At 45.2% G+C, this 17,404-nt stretch overlaps 1 protein-coding gene and 2 non-coding genes across 3 annotated transcripts; 2 read left to right on the top strand and 1 right to left on the bottom strand.

The window, feature by feature from the left end:
* Positions 1-867: 867 nt before the first annotated feature.
* TRNAG-UCC (transfer RNA glycine (anticodon UCC)) lies at positions 868-940 on the bottom strand. The gene has a single exon. It is a non-coding gene; the product is annotated as a tRNA-Gly (tRNA).
* A 1,144-nt stretch (positions 941-2,084) lies between these two features.
* LOC112444372 (U6 spliceosomal RNA) lies at positions 2,085-2,191 on the top strand. The gene has a single exon (XR_003032702.1). It is a non-coding gene; the product is annotated as a U6 spliceosomal RNA (small nuclear RNA).
* A 7,429-nt stretch (positions 2,192-9,620) lies between these two features.
* Positions 9,621-11,936, top strand: ZG16 (zymogen granule protein 16). Its single transcript, XM_024985332.2, has 3 exons — positions 9,621-10,126; positions 10,309-10,441; positions 11,136-11,936. Exons 1-3 carry the CDS (start codon positions 10,012-10,014, stop codon positions 11,449-11,451), a joined length of 564 nt encoding a protein of 187 aa, XP_024841100.1. The 5' UTR covers positions 9,621-10,011; the 3' UTR covers positions 11,452-11,936.
* The last annotated feature ends 5,468 nt before the right edge of the window (positions 11,937-17,404 follow it).

Below are 17,404 nucleotides of genomic sequence, written 5' to 3'. Positions count from 1 at the left end.
ATCTCTTCCTCTCTCCCATGAAGAAGCTGAGGATTTTGGCAGGAGCCCCAGCTCTCTTCGTTGTTGATTCTCAGCTTCCCAGAGTGGAGTTGGCCCCCCTTTGCCGCTTATCCCCACCCCAGCAAGGATAGATTAGTCATCATGAATATCATGGTCTGCTCTTGGCTCCATTCACGGCTTGCCTGGGGGATAATCATCGGCTGCCTCCTGATCTACCCTGATACTGTCCTCTTGTAATGAAGGTTCTCACTTTGTTTGATGATCAGTTCCCCCCCACTGACCATCCTACCCTGTTCAACTATCTATTCCTCTTATGACACTGCTCCTGGCTATAACTAATTCCGTCTTCTATGTGCCTCACAATTTACTGAGCACATTTTCCTATCTCATTTAATCCTCTAAAATAACACTTTTGAGACTTCCCTGGTGGTCCAGTGGCTAAGACTCCGCATTCCCAAAGCAGGGGCCGTGGGTTCCATCCCTGGTCAGGGAACTAGATCCCGAGCACTGCAGCTAAGACCTGGTGCAGCCAAAATAATAACAATAACCCTTTGAAGTGGGTCTTTTTCTTTAAAAAATTATTTATTTACATTGAAGTACAGTTGATTTATGTTTCAGATGTACGATGAAATGATTCTTTTCTATTATAGTCATTGCAAGATAAGTACTATAAGTAGAGGCTTGTTGTTGATCTATTTTATAATAATAGGGTATATCTGTTAATCTCAAATTCCTAAGCTATCTCTCATAACCCTTTCCCCTTTGGCAACCCTAAATTTGCTTTCTATATCTGAGTCTGTTTCTGTTTTGTAAATAAGTTCATTTGTATCTTTTTTTTCTTTTGGCCATCCAATTTTGGAATCTTAGTTCCCTGACCAGGAATTGAAGCCATGCCCTCTGCAGTGGAAATGCAGAGTCCTAACCACTGGACCACCAGGGAAGTGCCATCATTTGTATCATTTTTTTTAATGAAGCAGATCTTATCCTTCTTTTATTAACGATGGTCCAGAGAGACTTTAAGTAATTTGCCCAAGATAAGTGGCTGTGCTGGATGGACCTCAGCCAGCTCCTCTCTTTTCTGCTACCCCATCATCGGTGACCACACTTTCCTGGCCACAGGTGAGATCCTTTCCTTCTCTGTCCTCGGCTGAATCCCCATATGCCCGTCCACTGTTCTCATTCACTGCACTCTGAAAATTATACATTCCTTTATCCCCACATCCCCTCATAAGGCTGTGAGTCCCTCCAGGTGGGACACTCCAGTTCCATTTTCCAAGTGACCTAATAAATGTTTTTGATCACATGAAGTTCAAGCTACTTTAGCCTGTGTGTCTGGTTAGTTGTGGCTAGTTGACCATTTTGCCTTCACTTACATAAAACGAGTGGACGTGAAAAAGTGATGATACTAGAGAAAACGTGCAAGATCTCATGACCTTGGTATAATAGGGACAAAGCTGAGACATACTAAGTACTGTGGATGCTAATGGGGCTTCCCCAGTGGCTCAGCGGTAAAGAATCAGCCTGCAATTCAGGAGACGCAGGAGACTCAGGTTCTATCCCTGGGTTGGAAAGATCCCCTGGGGGAGGGCATGGTAACCCACTCCAGTATTCTCGCCTAGGAAGTCTCATGGACAGAGGAGCTTGGCGGGCTACAGTCCATAGGGTCGCAGAGTCAGACATGATTGAAGCGACTGAGCATGTGAGCACATGGATGCTAAAATCAATGACTCTCAGCTGGATGTGCAATGAGCAGTTGGTCTGCACTGTATTCAACTGGGAAGGAAAAGAACAAAATCAAGGCGTATATACAGAATGCTGGAAATATATGATTTAGGTGTGTAACTAAAACGTGAGGGGTAATTAGGAATCTTAGGATTTTCTCATTTCCACTGGATGGAGCCCCTCCTTAGAACACGAGACATTTGTTTTACTAGTGCACTCTTGATTCATATAGAAACATTTCCTTGGCACTCACCATGCACCAGGCCGTGTTCTGGAGTGAGTCCTAAGAGGTGAGTACGGTTATCACCCTTTTTTTTAGGTGAGGAAACAGAAGCAGAGAGAAGTAAAATAACTTGCCTCAGGTGCTCACTTCAGCAGCACATGTACTAAAATTGTAGGAAAAAAGAGAAGATTAGCAAGGCCCCTGTGCAAGGATGCCAAGCAAATTCGTAAAGCATTCCATAATTTTATTATCAACTCTCTACAAATTCTTATCTTCAGAGAAGACAATGTTTAAACCTGCATCACAATCACCCTTGTTTACTTGGAGCTTCAGCATCAGTCCTTCCAACAAATATTCAGGGTTGATTTCCTTTAAGATTGACTGGCTTGGGCTCCTTGTTTACCGTGTTTTTTTTTCTGGTCACCTCCCAGAGCTGACTCTCCCCACCCTTAACATCTTTTGTCTTTAGATGAGGCTGGCAGGGCTACAGCCACTTTGGTGAGTTACTCAGTTTTTTCTGACTCTCTCCCATATATACGTGTTATTAAACTTTGATTTTCTCCTGTTTAAAAATAAATAAATGAGTAACTTGCCCCGGGCACACACCATCTGAGCAGTGGTGGCTGAATGCCAACACTGTACTCTTCACCAGCACCTCACAGTATCTCTGTCTTAATGCATTTGCAGAACACATCACGCATGAGCGCAGATGACTCTTTGAACCTCATGTGATGTGTCAAGGAAACCAAACATGCTCCTATTTTTAGCTGAATTCTTTCTGACACAAAGCAAGAAAGAGGGCATTGTGGTGGAATGACTCCCACGTAGGTAGCAACTTATCCAGCATATATGAGCACTGGCTGATTTACAACTCAGATGGACAGGGATTTCATCCCTTTGAATACTATATTGTTATACGTTCTGGAGAGTGATTATTTTTGTGAAGAGGAGCAAAACAGATTAAAGGAAACAAAAAACTAAACAAAGGGAAAAATAAAAAGTTGCAGTGGATAAAGCAATTCAGTAAGAGAAAGCAAAAACAGGTTAAAAAAAAAGTTACTGTGTAATTATATCTCAATAAAAGAAAATTAAAACCAGGTTCCCAAGTGACTTTAATTTGAGTTGTTCAAGCCAACTTACACAAAATTATTTTGCAGTCTTATGATGCATTCGACAAGATCTCCAGGATCTAAACTCAAGTTGAGCCAAGCTTTAAGATAAAGCTAACTGCAGATGAAAAAGATATGGCCTCCTAAACCATCTTTATCTTGAAGAGATCAAAAAGGAAGGCCATGTTTTGTGAAATTCTCAAGGGAGAGAATACACATTTACTCAGTACAGATCATGTGCCAGGTTTATTGCCAAAAGTTGATCTCATTATCTGCAATTTACAGAGGAAGAAACCGAGGCTCAGTAGGTAATGAAAAGAGTGAAAACTGGAATCAGGCTTTAAACGCATGTCTCTTCATAATACAGCAGTCTGTCCACAAATTCTTGGTACATTATTATAGGTTTCTGATTTCGAAAGTGATTAACTCATTTTGTAATATATACACATATTGAATCATGATGCTGTATACCTGAAACTAATATAATGTTATATGTCAATTGTATCTCAATTTTTAAAAATTATTAACATTGTACATTTACCTACCTGAATCTAGAGCCACTTTAGTTACTGCCCTAGAGGGTCTAGACTTCTAGCCTGATAATTTTCAACCAAATGCATTATTATATCAATGAACTCTACAGGAACCTTACCCTTTGACAGAAGTAGATATCATTTTTTTTTCAAGTTTTTTTTTTACTACATTTCATAACAGGAAGCAACATTTTATATCGTGACCCACTACACATGCAGAGTGTTTAACTGCACTATTTCAAAAAACAATGTAAGGACTTCCCTGGTGGTCCAGCGGTTAAGATTCCACGCTTTTACTGCAGGGGGTGCAGGTTTGATCCCTGGTTGGGGAAATAAGATTCCCCGAGCCGAGTGGCCAAAAAAGCTCCCCCAAAGCCCACAGTATTTAACTTTGTTACATGCTCTGCTCTCTTCATTTCTTTTCTATTCCATTTTTAAAATATGCTGGTCCTGAGCTGTTAAATTGATTTCATGGCCCACCAGTGTCTTAAGATCTACAGTTTGAGAAACACTGTACTTTAGGATTTGCGTTGATCTGGAGATTTTTTTCTCATTTGGTAAATGCAGAAATATAGGCTCTCCAGAATGAAGTGAGTTCTTTAAATGTACACAACTAAGAAGTATTGAATGGAGGACCTCAACACAGAATTCTGCCTTTACACCCAGTATTCTTCTGAATACAGAATTTTTCCAGAGGAATTGTAAATGAGAAACTGAAGGACACCCACATGCCCTCCCTGCAAGAAAAAAGGCTTAGCTATGTGAAGAAACGGGGGCGGGGCGGGGGGTACACTTCCTAGGAGTCTCGCTGCAGCCAAGGCATTTGACAGTCCTTTCTGGAGGACACCTGGTCTGGACCAGGTAAGATGCAGGAGCCAGGATTCAGAGGTGGATTCATAGTCCCTGCTGTGGGAGGGGCTCCCGTTTCAGTAGAAGAGTCCACGAAAACAGGTAAATTACAGTGCAGGCGAATCAGAACCATATTAGTGATGGAGGAAATTAAAAGAAATTAAAAGACAGTTGCTCCTTGGAAGCAAAACTACGACAAACTTAGCGTATTAAAAAGTAGAGAGGTCACTTTGTTGACAAAAGTCCGTATAGTCAAAGCTATGGTTTTTCCATGTACGGATGTCAGAGTTGGACTGTGAAGAAAGCTGAGAGCCGAAGAATTGATGCTTTTGAATTGTGGTGCTGGAGAAGGCTCTTGAGAGTCCCTTGGACTGCAAGGAGATCCAACCAGTCCATCCTAAAGGGGATCAGTCCTGAATATTCATTGGAAGGACTGATGCTGAAGTTGAAGCTCCAATACTTTGACTACCTGATGTGAAGAGCCAACTCATTGGAAAATACCCTGATGCTGGGAAAGACTGAAGGCAGGAGGAGAAGGGGACGACAGAGGATGAGCTGTTTCGATGGTATCACCGACTCAGTGGACATGAGTTTAAGGAAACTCAGGGAGATGGTGAAGGACAGAGAAGCCTGGCGTGCTGAAGTCCATGAGGTTGCAGAGTCAGACATGACTGAGCTACTGAACGATAACAAGTGATGGAGGAAGCACAGCTGGAGGTCAGAGAAAGGAGCTTGATTTCAGTTCAGAGCCTGGGAGAAGGGAGCTGAGGAGAGAAGCTGTGGCGGAGGGCGCACGGAGTGGCTGCAGTGGTGGTGGTGGTGGTGATACGGCAGACTGTCCTAAGGGTAGAAGGTACTGGGTGGGTAGAAAGAGGAGAGCATGTTAAGTAGCTGGAGCAACATGAGCCAACTGTAGGCCACTGAGGGGCAACGTGTGGGGCATGAAGAACAGTGGGGTAGGGGGTAGAAGCCCCTTTTGCAACTTAGCAGAGTCACCTTTGCCCACTAGACATTTTTTAATATTAAAAAAGTTAATTTATTTAGTTTATTTAGTTGTAGCATGTAAGATCTTCAATCTTCAATGAGACGTGAGAGATCTTTAGCTGCAACATGCAAACGCTCAGTTGCAGCCTGTAGGAACTAGTTCCCTGATCAGGGTTCAAACCCAGGCTCCCTGCATTGAGAGTTCAGAGTCTTAGCCACTGGAACACCAGGGAAGTCCTGCAAGGAACGCTTTTGAAAGGCAAAACCCTTCAGTGGCTCCCCTCACTCTCGGAAAGATTCCAAACCTCTGACCACATCTCCCTCTCCCTGAATCCTCTGCCCACTGGCTACTGCCCAGAACTTGCCTCCCATCTGCTTCCCTCACTTACCACCAGCCACCCTGCCCTCCCCATCCCACGTGCTTCCTGCTCAGGGCTCTGGTATTCATTGTTCCCTCTGCCTGGTCCACTCTTCACACAAATAGCTGTATTTCTCTTCATGACTTCAATCAGGTCTCTTCACAAATGTTACGGACCAGAGAACCCTCCAAGTTGGAGAAGCAGCCTCCCTATCCCTCTTCATGTTCTCACTCTGATTTGACGGTTTCTTCATAGCACACCTCCTACAGTGATGTCGTTGTTCATTTGACAACACCCACCCACCCCCGCTGGAAGGATCCCTGGGTTGGGAAGATCCCCTGGAGGAGGGCATGGCAACCCACTCCAGTATTCTTGCTTGGAGAATCCCACAGACAGAGGAGCCTGGTGGTCTACGATCCATAGGGTCCCAAAGAGTCAGACACGACTGAATCAACTTAGCACTCATGCACGCGCTCACTGGAGTGGAAGCTCTTAGGGGTGGGATTTGAATCTCTTCCTCCTTGCTATCTCTTCAACATCTGGGGTGGTGCCTCCAACCTATAGATGCGCCATAAACATGTGTTGAGTGAGTTGCTTTGCTAAGGGGGCGAAGGAGACGGTGACAGAGTGTAAGTTGCCTGGGAGAGCAGAAAGCTTGGGAAGGCTTTGGACTTTCCTGGTCTATAGGACCAGGGCAGGTGTGCCTTTCACTGCTCATAGACTGGGACAGGTAGGTCCCCAGCTGGCACGTGGGTTAAATGTGAAAGAGTTCAAAGGGGAGCTAATGAGGTAGAAGCAGAGGGGGACCTGGTGTTCCATGGCCTCTGCCTCTTCCTTCTGGCTCCTGAGGTGCAGCATCAGAGCAAGCTCTAGAGTTACCTGCATCAGCTACACAGGGGCCTTCCTTGTCTCCAGGAGGACAGAGGATGAACCCTGAGACCCCTCCCACTGGAGGAAGGGCATCTCCGTCATCCTGGAGAGGGTGCTAAGGAACTGTTGCCCAGAACCCAGAACCCAGTCTGCAGGCAGAGAGGAGACCCTGGATCACAGCATTGTTGGGGTGGGTGCATGAAAATGAACCTATGACCAATGTAAGAGATTATTCTGAGGGTCCCGGAGGAGTTTTCCCAAGGTGTTCCGCTCAGATCTCTCTGAGCTGCCATCTTTGATTTCCAGTATTTTTTTCACAGACTGTGATGTGCCCCTATTAAAGAAGAAAGAAATGGGTGATAATGAGGGGTGAGGGCAGAGTTAGAGAGAGAGTTGGGGAGAGACAAAGAGACAAGGAAGGAAGAGAAGAACAGAAGGAAAAAGTCACTGAGAGAGGGAACATAAAGAGAAAACCTTGGGATAGGAGATGTCAGGCGAAGATCAAGACATTAAAGGAAGGAGAGAGAATCGGGAGAGAAAGGCAAGTGCAAGGAAGCTGCACTTGCTGGGACAGAAGCTGGGATTTCCCTGGTAGTCCAGTGGCTAAGCCTCTGGCACTCCCAATGCAGGGGACCTGGGTTCAATCCCTGGTCAGGGAAAGATCCCACATGCCACAACTAAGACCTAGCACAACCAAATAAACAATAAATACTGAAAGAAAGACAAAAGCCATAAGAGGACACAATGGCTGGAATGAGATAAAAGTGGGCACCAGGATGTGCTTGTTTTGGACACGCAGAAGGTTGGAGAAGGGAGATCACACAGCTCATCCTTGACTGCCCTCCTAGATCTCGGAATCTCCTCACCAGGAGCCCCGCCCTACTTCCGGCTCCCCAGGGTGGGGCTCCTTTGTTTCCTGGGATGGGTCCTCAGCACCAGATGGTGAGCCTGTCCTCTGAATGCTGGGCTCCTGGTTATTAATAACCGAGGCTAATGGTTCCAGTCCCTCCCTGGCCTCTGTCCTTCTGACCTGTTACCTCAGTGGGTGAGAGGGCGAGTCCTGGAGGGGTCCCAGAAGAGAAGGGCTGACAGAAGAAATCGATGACACCAATCGTGGGAAGTTTCAGACCCACAGGAGGGAGTCTTTGCCCTGTGTGGGCTATAGTGCCAGGCAGATTCAGCTATGGTGCCAGAAGTCCTGAGGGCCCAGCACGGCCCCCAGGGGAGGTCCTGTCTGCTTTTCTTCCTCAGCTTCCCATTTGCCCACTAAACTGACTATCTGTTCCGGGGAGGGGGATCTGCAGGTGTTGCCTCAAGTCACTCTTCTTAGAAAAAGTTTGTGAAGAGGCTGACAGATTGAGGATGGATGGTTGGAAGAAATAGAAAGTACAACAAAATATTAACCATGAGAGGGTTTCCCTGGTGGCTTAGTGGTAAAGAATCCACTTGCCAGTGCAGAAGACATGGGTTCGATCCCTGATCCGGGAAGATCTTGCGTGTCGCAGAGCAGGTACGCCCATGCGTTGTCATCACTACTGAATCTGTGTTCTAGAGCCTATGAGCCACAACTACTGAGCCCTCCTGCAGCAACTACTGAAGCTCTCGCCCCCTAGAGCCTGTGCTCTGCAACAACAGAAGCCACTGCAGTGAGAAGCCTGCGCACTGCAACGAAAAATAGCCCCTGCTCCTCACAACTAGAGAAAAGCCGGTGCAGCAACGAAGACCCGGCACAGCCAAACATAAATACATAAAATTATTTTTTAATGAAGTAGATCTTTGTTTCGTCTGACTCAGTTTAATAAAAAAATTAACCATGACAGAATCTACATGGTGAGCATATGGATGTTCACTGTATATTCTTTCAACTTTTCTGTACTTTGAATTTTTTCATATAAAATATGAGAGGAGAGAAAAAAATTGCCCAGCAAATAGTATAAGGTGTTGGGAGTGTGATCCCTTTCCAAGAGAGTCTATATTTCAAATGCCTGGAGAGGGCAATGTTTATCCTGAGAGAGGGCAGATTGCAGGTAAGGGCACCAGCAGAAATCAAACAGGGGAGGGAGAACCCCGGATAGCACCAGGTGATGAGTAGTGCTGCCCGCACACAGCTGCTGGTCTCTCGGTTGGTGATCTTTTCTCAAGTTTATTCTGCCTCTCCTGAGATCTAGGCCTTGGCCCAGAGTTGGCCCCACCCTGCCACCTGTAACCCTTGGGATAGGATAAGTTCCAGATCCTGCCTGACAACTGATCCTAGGAGTCTGGTCGTGTTTGCTCAGGTGAGGTTCACACAGCAGGGGGAGGGCTTGGACTTGGTATAAGAGATCTGGAAGTTTCTAGGGGGGCTATTTTGCACTTGAAACTGCCAGGTAAGGGCTGACAGAGGTGTGGGCTAAGGGGTGACAGGGATTCCTGGATCTGAGTTAGGGGGAAATTCAAGCTCAGCTGAAGAAGAGACTTCCTAGACTGAGCAGCAGGAGAGACCTGGGTGTCAACTACCCGGGGCATCTGAATCGGAGCTAGTCTTAGGTGTAAAGATGTCTGGATCTCAACTGTAGGGCTGGAGACACCGGGGATACACCCATGGCCAGATTTGTGTTAGCAGAGAAAGAGGTATGACAAATAGACCAGGCACCTGGGATCTAATATCTTGAGCTGATTCCAGCTCCTTCTCAAACTTCTTGGGCTATCCCATCTCCACCAGAACTGCTTGGATGGTGATACTGGCTGTCTCTTCTATTACCGTGTTCACTCTCCAAGTGACAGATAAATGCTCTAAAATGCTCCTTTCTTTCCAATTTGAGAAAAGGACCAACATAGGAATTTATACTATGCCCCAGATGCCCCACAAGCTGGGCCAATCTACCCCAGCCCGACTTCCTTTAGGCTTTTCTCAGACTCCTGGTTTGATGAACTCAACCATCTCTATAATTTGGAGATGTCCTCCACTTTTTTTTTTTTTTTTGGCTTTGCTATGTGGCTTCTAGGTCTTAGTTCCCCAACCAGGGATGGAACCTGTTCTCCCTGCAGTGGAAGTGCGGAGTCCTAACCACTGGACCACCAGGGAAGTCCCTCACTTCTTTAGAAAATTCCTTTCCTGCTTTGTGCTAGGAGGGAACAGGGGTCGACACAGCTTAATCCAGATAGAAAGTCAGGATTGATCTAGCCTGGGAGGGAAGAGGAGGGTTGGTTGTAGCCAGACAGGGGAGAGGGAGAGGGATTAAGGACACATAAGATAGTATCTGTGATGAACAGGACTAGAGACTATGGGCAGTTCTTTCAAACCCCAAGACTGAGTGGATGAGGTCTGCATTGAAGGACCAAGAACCCCAAGACTCAGCTGGAGGTCAGAGGCACCTGGGTAAATGGCCTTCGAGGGGATAAGGGCGACTATTCACTTCCTTTCTTCTCACTCCAGCCCCAGGATGTTGACTGCTGCTCTTCTCGCCCTACTTTGTGCCTCAGCCTCTGCCACAGAGAGTAAGCGAGAAGCCCGGAGTCCAGGACAGATCAGGGGAAGACAGGCGCCCGCACTGCGAGCAGCCAAGGCTTTCAGAGGCTGACTTGGGGTGGTTGGAACCGAGTTGTGGGAGGAAGAGGGGTGATGGGCAGAAACTGAGCTCTCAGGGGATTTCTGCCCCCAACTCCTCCTTTCCCTCCAGTTCAGCCCAGGGCCTCCTCCTACAGTGGAGAATATGGAGGTGGGGGAGGAGAACGATTCTCCCAGTCTGGAAACCAGCTGGATGGCCCCATCACCGCCATTCGCATTCGAGTCAGCAATTACTACATCGTAGGGTAAGCGTCTTCGAGATTCTGTGCTTTGGCGACCTTCTAGGATCTTACTAAATTAGGAAGGTCTCAGTCACTTTGGGTCACATCAGTAAGTCACAGGGATAACATGATATAGAAAAGTTATTAGATGACTTGGATTTGAGACCTGTGCTGCCGAAACCTGTAAGACTCCCACATGTGTGATCTTGAGTAAATCATATACCTTAAACTCTGAGGGACCTGGGCATTGTCTAGTTTACCCCCACCCAAGGTTTAAATCCCACCTGGCATCCTCCTTCTCTAGCTTGATGCCTCTCCCCAAACATGTGTCCTTCTGACACTGGAGCCTGGCACAGCACGAACAAGTCTCTCCCCTCGTGGGGGCCTTTCAGATGTTTGGGAAAAAAAAAACAAAACCTTTTCTTCTTTCAAGTAAGGGGTGGGGGCCCAATGGGAATGTAGACTCCAAAGGCAAGCTCTGATTTTTACTGTCTGGGTGATTCCAGGCAAGCTGTTTTCCCTCTGTGAGCCTGATCATCAGCAAGATGAGGAGCTGAAGTTCTGTGTATGCCCTTCCAGGGCTCATCCAACCCTCACACTCTTCAGGGCTGTTACCTCGGTCACTAGTCTGAAGGTCTCAGCCTGTAGGCCAACAGCTCCTGTATTCTGATCACCTTACTCAGTGTCTCCCTTTCTTCCCTCCTCACTCCACCCCTAGTCTCCAGGTGCGCTACGGCACGGTGTGGAGCGACTATGTGGGTGGCACCTCGGGAGACCTGGATGAGATCTTTCTCTACCCTGGGGAATCCATTGTCCAGGTGTCGGGAAAGTACAAGACCTACCTGAGAAAGCTGGTCTTTGTGACGGACAAGTTCCGCTTCCTGTCTTTCGGGAAAGACACAGGCACGAGTTTCAACGCTGTCCCCCTGTACCCCAACACTGTGCTACGATTCATCAGTGGCCGAGCTGGCTCCCTTATTGATGCCATCGGCTTCCACTGGGACCTCTACCCCTCTGATTATGAGAGCTGCTGAATTGCACCGCAACCCTACAATGGGGACCTGGGAACCCACTCACCACTAACCACCATCCAATTAAAAAAACCACCATGTCTCAATTAAAAAAAAAAAAACAACAAACAATAAAAGGGCATGACTACAGCTAGTGGGATGCACCTCTTGACTCTGGATAGGAATGTGCGAATCTCATTTCTGGCTACTTGTTGTGTGTTAGTCTGGGGAAGAGTGGGAGGATGAGGGAGAGAGGTGAAAGAATCCTGAGCTTTTCTTCATAATTTATCAAGAGGAGATGAGGTCTTCCCTAGTGGTCCAGTGCTTAAGAGTCTGCCTGCCAGTGCAAGAGACACTGGTTCGATGCCTGGTCTGGGAAGATCCCACATGTCGAGGAACAATTAAACCCATTCGCCACAACCACTAAGCCCACAAGCCCATGCACCGCAACAGGAGAGTAGCCAGGGCTCGCCACAACTAGAGAAAGTCAGAGTGCAGCAACAAAGCACAGCCCCAAATAACTAAATTTTACAAAAGTATTTTCAGTTGAGATAACTTTTAGAAATATAGAAGAGATAAGATTCTGGCCTGAACTGATTCTTTTTTTTCAAGTGTTTACCCAAACTGGAGGCTGAAGGTAAGGCCAAACTCGTGGCTTATCGCCAAAACTCCAGATGTTTCACTCTCCAACCCTTTCCTCCTTTGTCTTCTTGAGACAGTGCCTCTCCACCGACAGGCTGTCACCTCACTCTCCTGACCTCAACCCACCCACTGTTTGTGGGTGCCTGGTTCATCATCCTTCGTTTTTTCCCAGAACCCACCCAACTCCCAAAGTTTAGCCCGAGTGCCTGCCAAGGACTCTGGCTATTTACCCCATCCTAGTTCCCACCTTTACACGAAAGTCCTGGGGTCCATGCTCAGCTCTCTCAGACCTCAGTTCTTTCCTCCGGAAGTCACCACCTCAACAGCTTCTACTCTGCCAACTGTTGTTGCTGTCTAGTCACTCAGTTGTATCCAACTCTTTATGACCCCATGGACTGTAGTTTGCCAGGCTTCTCTGTTCATGGGATTTCCCAGACAAGAATACTGGAGTGGGTTGCCATTTCCTTCTCTAGAGGATCTTCCCAACCCAGGGATCGAACCTGCATCTCCTGCATTGGCAGGCGGATTCTTCACCACTGAGCCACCAGGGAAGCCCACGCTGCCAATTTTACCCTCAAAACAAAAGGGTATTCCAGGAGGTGGGGTTGGGGTGGAGATTTTCCATCATGTTTCTGTGGACTGAACGGGCTGCTTAGAGTTCAGGGGAAGCATTAGGGGACTGGACATATTCAGCAAGGATTTAAGGGTATGTAGTTGCTTTGGAAATTCTAGTTCTCGGTCCCAAATTTTTGACAGTTTTTTGTTTGTATATTTGTGCTCGTGGTGGTGATTCCTCATTGCTCCCAATAGGTTTATTCACATCCCAGGGAATTTCGGTCACATTTTCCCAATTAGACAAAAATAACAGTCATGTATATGTAATTTTATAAAGAAATATTAGCATGATACAAACTCATGACTAGTCTGTTTCTTATAAAAATGCCTTTATTTCTCTCAAGTCCATGGAATGGAATATTATGCAACTATATTTTTATTGATATATAAATCACATAAGATAAAATTCACCCCACTTTTTGACTGAGCCCCTGTGTGATGTGGGATGATTGGCATGGTTCCCCAACCTGGGTTGGAACCCACACCCCCTGCATTGGAAGCACGAAGTCTTAATCACTGGCTGGCCAGGGAAGACCCATAAAATTCACCCTTTAAAAAAAATTTTATTTATTTTTTGGTTGGGTCTTCCTTGTTCTTCACGGACTTCTCATTGTGGTAGCCTTTCTTGTTACAGAGCCCTGGCTCTAGAGTGCATGGACTTCAGTAGTTGTGGTATGTGGGCTTAGTTGCCCCATGGCATGTGAAATCCTCCTTGAGCAGGGATCGAACCATGTCCCCTGCATTGGCAGGTGGATTCTTAGCCAGGGCACCACCAGGGAAGTCCAAAATTCCCCCTTTTAAAGTATGCCTTTCAGAGGTATTTAGTGTATTCACAGATTGTGGAACCATCATCACTCTCTAATCCCAGAATAGTTTCACCACCTCAAAAATAAACCCCGTCCCCATGAAGCAGTCACTCTCCATTCTCCTCTCCCCCAGCCCCTAGTAACCCTCTTTTCTGTCTCTATAGGTTTGCTTATTCCAGACCTTCCACACAGATCAAATTATACAACAACATGGCCTTTTATGTCTACTTTCTGCCATTTAACATAGTATTTTCAAGTTTCACCCATGTTACAGCATATATCAATACTTTAGTCCTTCTTATGGCTGAATCTGACAGCCTTTTGACAGATCAGATATTTGGTCAACTTTAGGAAAGCCTCTTTTTTTTTTTTTTTTCACCCAGTTAGGGGACTGGCACCAATGGGGCAGCCATGGCAGAAGGGAATTAAGGGGGGGGATTCCTGGCTTTTATCTAGTCCTTATTAGGTTTTGGCAGATTAAGGAAAATGTCCCCTTACTTAAAAACTTGAGTTTTAAGAGTGCTGAATTAAGCTAATCACACATTTACCAAATAGTCCCTGCTAAAGGGTAGGAATACAAAGAGTACTGAAGATCTGGTTCTTTTCCTCTAGTTAAAACTGTTGGTTTGGTGGCATAACAAAGGTGATTTTCATAATATGCTAAGAGAGCCAAAAGGAGGGTTAATTTTCTCTGGGAGGTCAGGGAAGTCTGTGTGTGTGTGTGTGTGTGTGTGTGTGTGTCTGTGGAGGAACAGTACTAAGTCTAGATTATGTAGAAATATGAAGATATTTCTCTCAAGTCCATGGAATGGAATATTATACAACTATATTTTTATTGATATATAAATCACATAAAATTCATCCCACTTTTTGACTGCACCCCTGTGTCATGTGGGATGATTGGCATGATTCGATACAGGCAAAATGGTTCAGTGATTCAGTACAGGCAAAATGCAAAGCACAATTGGGCAAAAGAAGAAGCCTCACAGAAAGGCAGGAACCATGAACATAATACTGAACTATTTAAACTTTATGGGCTATGGGATGGCACCGAATCAAATTTTGCCCATTGGATTGATAAGCTGTACATCATTTTTCTGGTGTAAATTGGGGAAATGGAAGAAAGATAAAGCAGGATGAGATAAAACAGTTAAGAGACTAGTTCTAGATCAGAAATGATAATGTCTGTACAAAGGCAATAACATGAGAAAGAGAGGAAAGGGAAGAATTTGAGAGATTTGAGGGGGAAGATAGGCTCAGAAGAATTGATAAGTAAATGCAAGAGGGTGAGTGAAAGAGAATTTAGAACTACCACATCAGTAGCTTGGACATCTGGGAAGAAAGATATTCTCTGAGATGCGGAGTACAAAAGAAAAACTAAATAGCTTTTGGACTCATTGAGTTTTTTTTAATGTTTATTTTCTTTATTTATTTGGCTGTGTCAGCTCTTAGTTGTAGTACGTAAGATCTTCGATCTTTGTTGAGGCAGGCAGGATCTTTATTTGCAGCATTCGAACTCTTAGCTGTGGCATGTAGGATCTAGTTCCCCGACCAGGGATTGAACCTGGGCTCCCTGCAGTGGGAGCACAGAGCCTTAGCCACCGGACCACCAGGAAAGACCCTGGTGTCAGCTCTTATATCCAACTTTGCTCTTCTTGGCTACTTAAGGATCTAGTTTGGAAGGTTTTTTTTTTTTTTTTTTTAATTGTTTCTCTTGGAATATCAGGTGTTTAACAATTGGAATTGCCACCAGGCAGACGCAGATCCCTAGGAAGTAGATCCAACCATCATTCCCTTTCAAGAGATAAGGAAATTAAGGCACAAAGAGGTTAAATATCTTGACCCCAGGTGCCTGGCAACAAAGCCCTGTACCTAAGCTATTTTTTTATTTTAGAAGTCCTGACTCCCTGAGCTATGCTCTTTTCACTATTTCTGGCAGGTATCTTACCATATATCTGGGGACTGACAACAGATGTGAAAACCTGAATGGAAGTGTTAATTGCTCAGTCGTGTCTGACTCTTTGTGACCCCCATGGACTGTAGCCCTTCAAGTTCCTCTGTCCATGAAATTCTCCAAGCAAGAATACTGGAGTGGGTAGTCATTCTCTTCTCCAGGGGATCTTTGGGATCTTCCCAACCCAGAGATCAACCCAAGTCTCCTGCATTGCAGGCAGATTCTTTACTGTCTGCACCACTAGGGAAGCCCAAATAGTCCTCTGTAAAGTGCAGGGAAGACCAAAATGCCAATCATCTAATAGTTCTTGAGATTCCTGAGACAGTTAGGGGTCTGCAAGGTCAAAACTATTTTCATTAAAAAACTGAGATACCATTTAACTTTTTACTTAAATTCTTTCTTGAGTATATTGCTGAGTTTTCAAGAGGTTATATAATGTGTGATATTACAACAGACTGACTACAGAAACACATGTAAGAATCCTGCTATTTCATCTTAAAGCAGACATTGTGTGTGCAAGCTCAGTTGTGTCCAACTGTTTGCAACCCCATGGACTGTAACTGACCAGAATCCATGGGATTTACTAGCCAACAATACTGGAGAAGGTTGCCATTTCCTACTCCAGGGGATCTTTCCTACCCAGAGATAGAACTAGAGGCTCCTGAGTCTTCTGCAGTGGCAGGTGGATTCTTTATCACTGGATTACCTGGGAAGTTCAAACCAGACATTAGGTTTGTAAAAAGGTAAAACAATGTCACTCTTCTTTTTTGCTTTGGAAAATTGTCATTTTAAAAACTAAAATGTTATCTATGTTATATGTAAAAAGTTTATTATTGCAATTTTGGGCAATTTTTAAATGGAGACATAATTCATATAACATAAAATTTATCATTTCTAAGTGTACATTTTGGTGGTTTTTAGTACATTCACTGTGTTGTGCAACTATCACCACTGTCTAATTTCAGAACATTTCCATCACCCCTGAAAGAAATTTCAATCTATTAGCAACAGTTCCAGTTCATCAATTCCTTACCATCCCCTGCCAATCGCTAATCAACTTTCTGTCTCTATGGATTTGTTTCTGTAGTTTTTTAAAGTGTATTAATACATGTTTCAAATTTGAATTCATTTCTAACCCAGTAAATATGGATATATCGGTTCAGTTCAGTTCAGTAGCTCAGTCATGTCCGACTCTTTGCGACCCCATGAATCACAGCATGCCAGGCCTCCCTGTCCATCACCAACTCCCGGAGCTCACTCAGACTCATGTCCATCGAGTCAGTGATGCCATCCAGCCATCTCATCCTCTGTCGTCCCCTTCTCCTCTTGCCCCCAATCCCTCCCAGCATCAGAGTCTTTTCCAATGAGTCAACTCTTCGCATGAGGTGGCCAAAGGACTGGAGTTTCAGCTTTAGCATCATTCCTTCCAAAGAAATCCCAGGGCTGATCTCCTTCAGAATGGACTGGTTGGATCTCCTTGCAGTCCAAGGGACTCTCAAGAGTCTTCTCCAACACCACAGTTCAAAAGCATCAATTCTTTGGCACTCAGCTTTCTTCACAGGCCAACTCTCACATCTATACATGACCACTGGAAAAACCATAGCCTTGACTAGACGGACCTTTGTTGGCAAAGTAATGTCTCTGCTTTTCAATATGCTATCTAGGTTGGTCATAACTTTCCTTCCAAGGAATAAGCGTCTTTTAATTTCATGGCTGCAGTCACCATCTGCAGTGCTTTTGGAGCCCCCCAAAATAAAGTCTGACACTGTTTCCACTGTTTCCCCATCTATTTCCCATGAAGTGATGGGACCAGATGCCATGATCTTCGTTTCCTGAATGTTGAGCTTTAAGCCAACTTTTTCACTCTTCCACTTTCACTTTCATCAAGAGGCTTTTTGGTTCCTCTTCACTTTCTGCCATAAGGGTGGTGTCATCTGCATATCTGAGGTTATTGGTATTT

This window comes from Bos taurus, chromosome 25 (genome assembly GCF_002263795.3).
Source record: "Bos taurus isolate L1 Dominette 01449 registration number 42190680 breed Hereford chromosome 25, ARS-UCD2.0, whole genome shotgun sequence".
In the NCBI taxonomy this organism is placed as follows: domain Eukaryota; kingdom Metazoa; phylum Chordata; class Mammalia; order Artiodactyla; family Bovidae; genus Bos; species Bos taurus.
This window is presented reverse-complemented; position numbering and strand designations above follow the sequence as displayed.

Bases quoted from the DNA above. Each gene is read 5' to 3' on its own strand.
- ZG16 (XM_024985332.2), top strand. From the start codon at position 10,012: ATGGCCTTCGAGGGGATAAGGGCGACTATTCACTTCCTTTCTTCTCAC. The intron at 10,127-10,308 runs GTAAGCGAGAAG...CTTTCCCTCCAG, and splicing joins CTCAGCCTCTGCCACAGAGA to TTCAGCCCAGGGCCTCCTCC. The intron at 10,442-11,135 runs GTAAGCGTCTTC...CTCCACCCCTAG, and splicing joins AGCAATTACTACATCGTAGG to TCTCCAGGTGCGCTACGGCA.